The sequence below is a fragment of the Eurypyga helias genome, unplaced genomic scaffold, assembly GCF_000690775.1.
Source record: "Eurypyga helias isolate BGI_N326 unplaced genomic scaffold, ASM69077v1 Scaffold23072, whole genome shotgun sequence".
In the NCBI taxonomy this organism is placed as follows: domain Eukaryota; kingdom Metazoa; phylum Chordata; class Aves; order Eurypygiformes; family Eurypygidae; genus Eurypyga; species Eurypyga helias.
This window is the reverse complement of record NW_010238165.1, coordinates 1-723: the sequence shown is the minus strand read 5'-3', so window position 1 is coordinate 723 and position 723 is coordinate 1. Positions and strand designations below refer to the sequence as shown.

General features: G+C 63.8%; 1 protein-coding gene across 1 annotated transcript; it reads left to right on the top strand.

Annotated features, from left to right (window-relative positions):
* Nucleotides 1-35: 35 nt before the first annotated feature.
* On the top strand, nt 36-655 carry LOC104503578 (neuroligin-2-like; the record flags this gene model as incomplete). Its single annotated transcript, XM_010147767.1, has 1 exon — nt 36-655. A coding segment is annotated over one exon (620 nt), but the record flags the coding sequence as incomplete, so codon positions are not given.
* Between the last annotated feature and the right edge of the window lie 68 nt (nt 656-723).

Below are 723 nucleotides of genomic sequence, written 5' to 3'. Positions count from 1 at the left end.
AATGTCTCCGCCGGCAACCCTTCCGCGCCTTGGTGGACCAGGACGTCCAACCCGCCCGCTACCACGTGGCGTTCGGGCCGGTGGTGGACGGCGACGTGGTACCCGACGATCCCGAGATCCTGATGCAACAGGGCGAATTCCTCAACTACGACATCCTCATCGGCGTCAACCAGGGCGAGGGGTTGAAATTCGTCGAGGACTCCTTGGAGAGCGAAGACGGCATCTCCGCCTCCTACTTCGACTTCACCGTCTCCAACTTCGTGGATAACCTCTACGGATACCCCGAGGGGAAGGACATCCTACGGGAGACCATCAAGTTCATGTACACGGATTGGGCCGACCGCGACAACGGGGAGATGAGGCGCAAGACCCTCCTCGCCCTCTTCACCGACCACCAGTGGGTGGCCCCGGCGGTGGCCACCGCCAAGCTCCACGCCGAGTACCAGTCGCCCGTCTACTTCTACACCTTCTACCACCACTGCCAGACGGACGCCAGGCCCGAGTGGGCCGACGCGGCCCACGGGGACGAGATTCCTTACGTTTTCGGGGTGCCCATGGTGGGCGCCACCGACCTCTTCCCCTGCAACTTCTCCAAGAACGACGTCATGCTCAGCGCCGTCGTCATGACCTACTGGACCAACTTCGCCAAGACCGGGTGGGTCAACGGGGTGTCCCTCCCCCACCGCAACTCCCTGCGTCCTGGGGGGACCCCATCCCACGTCC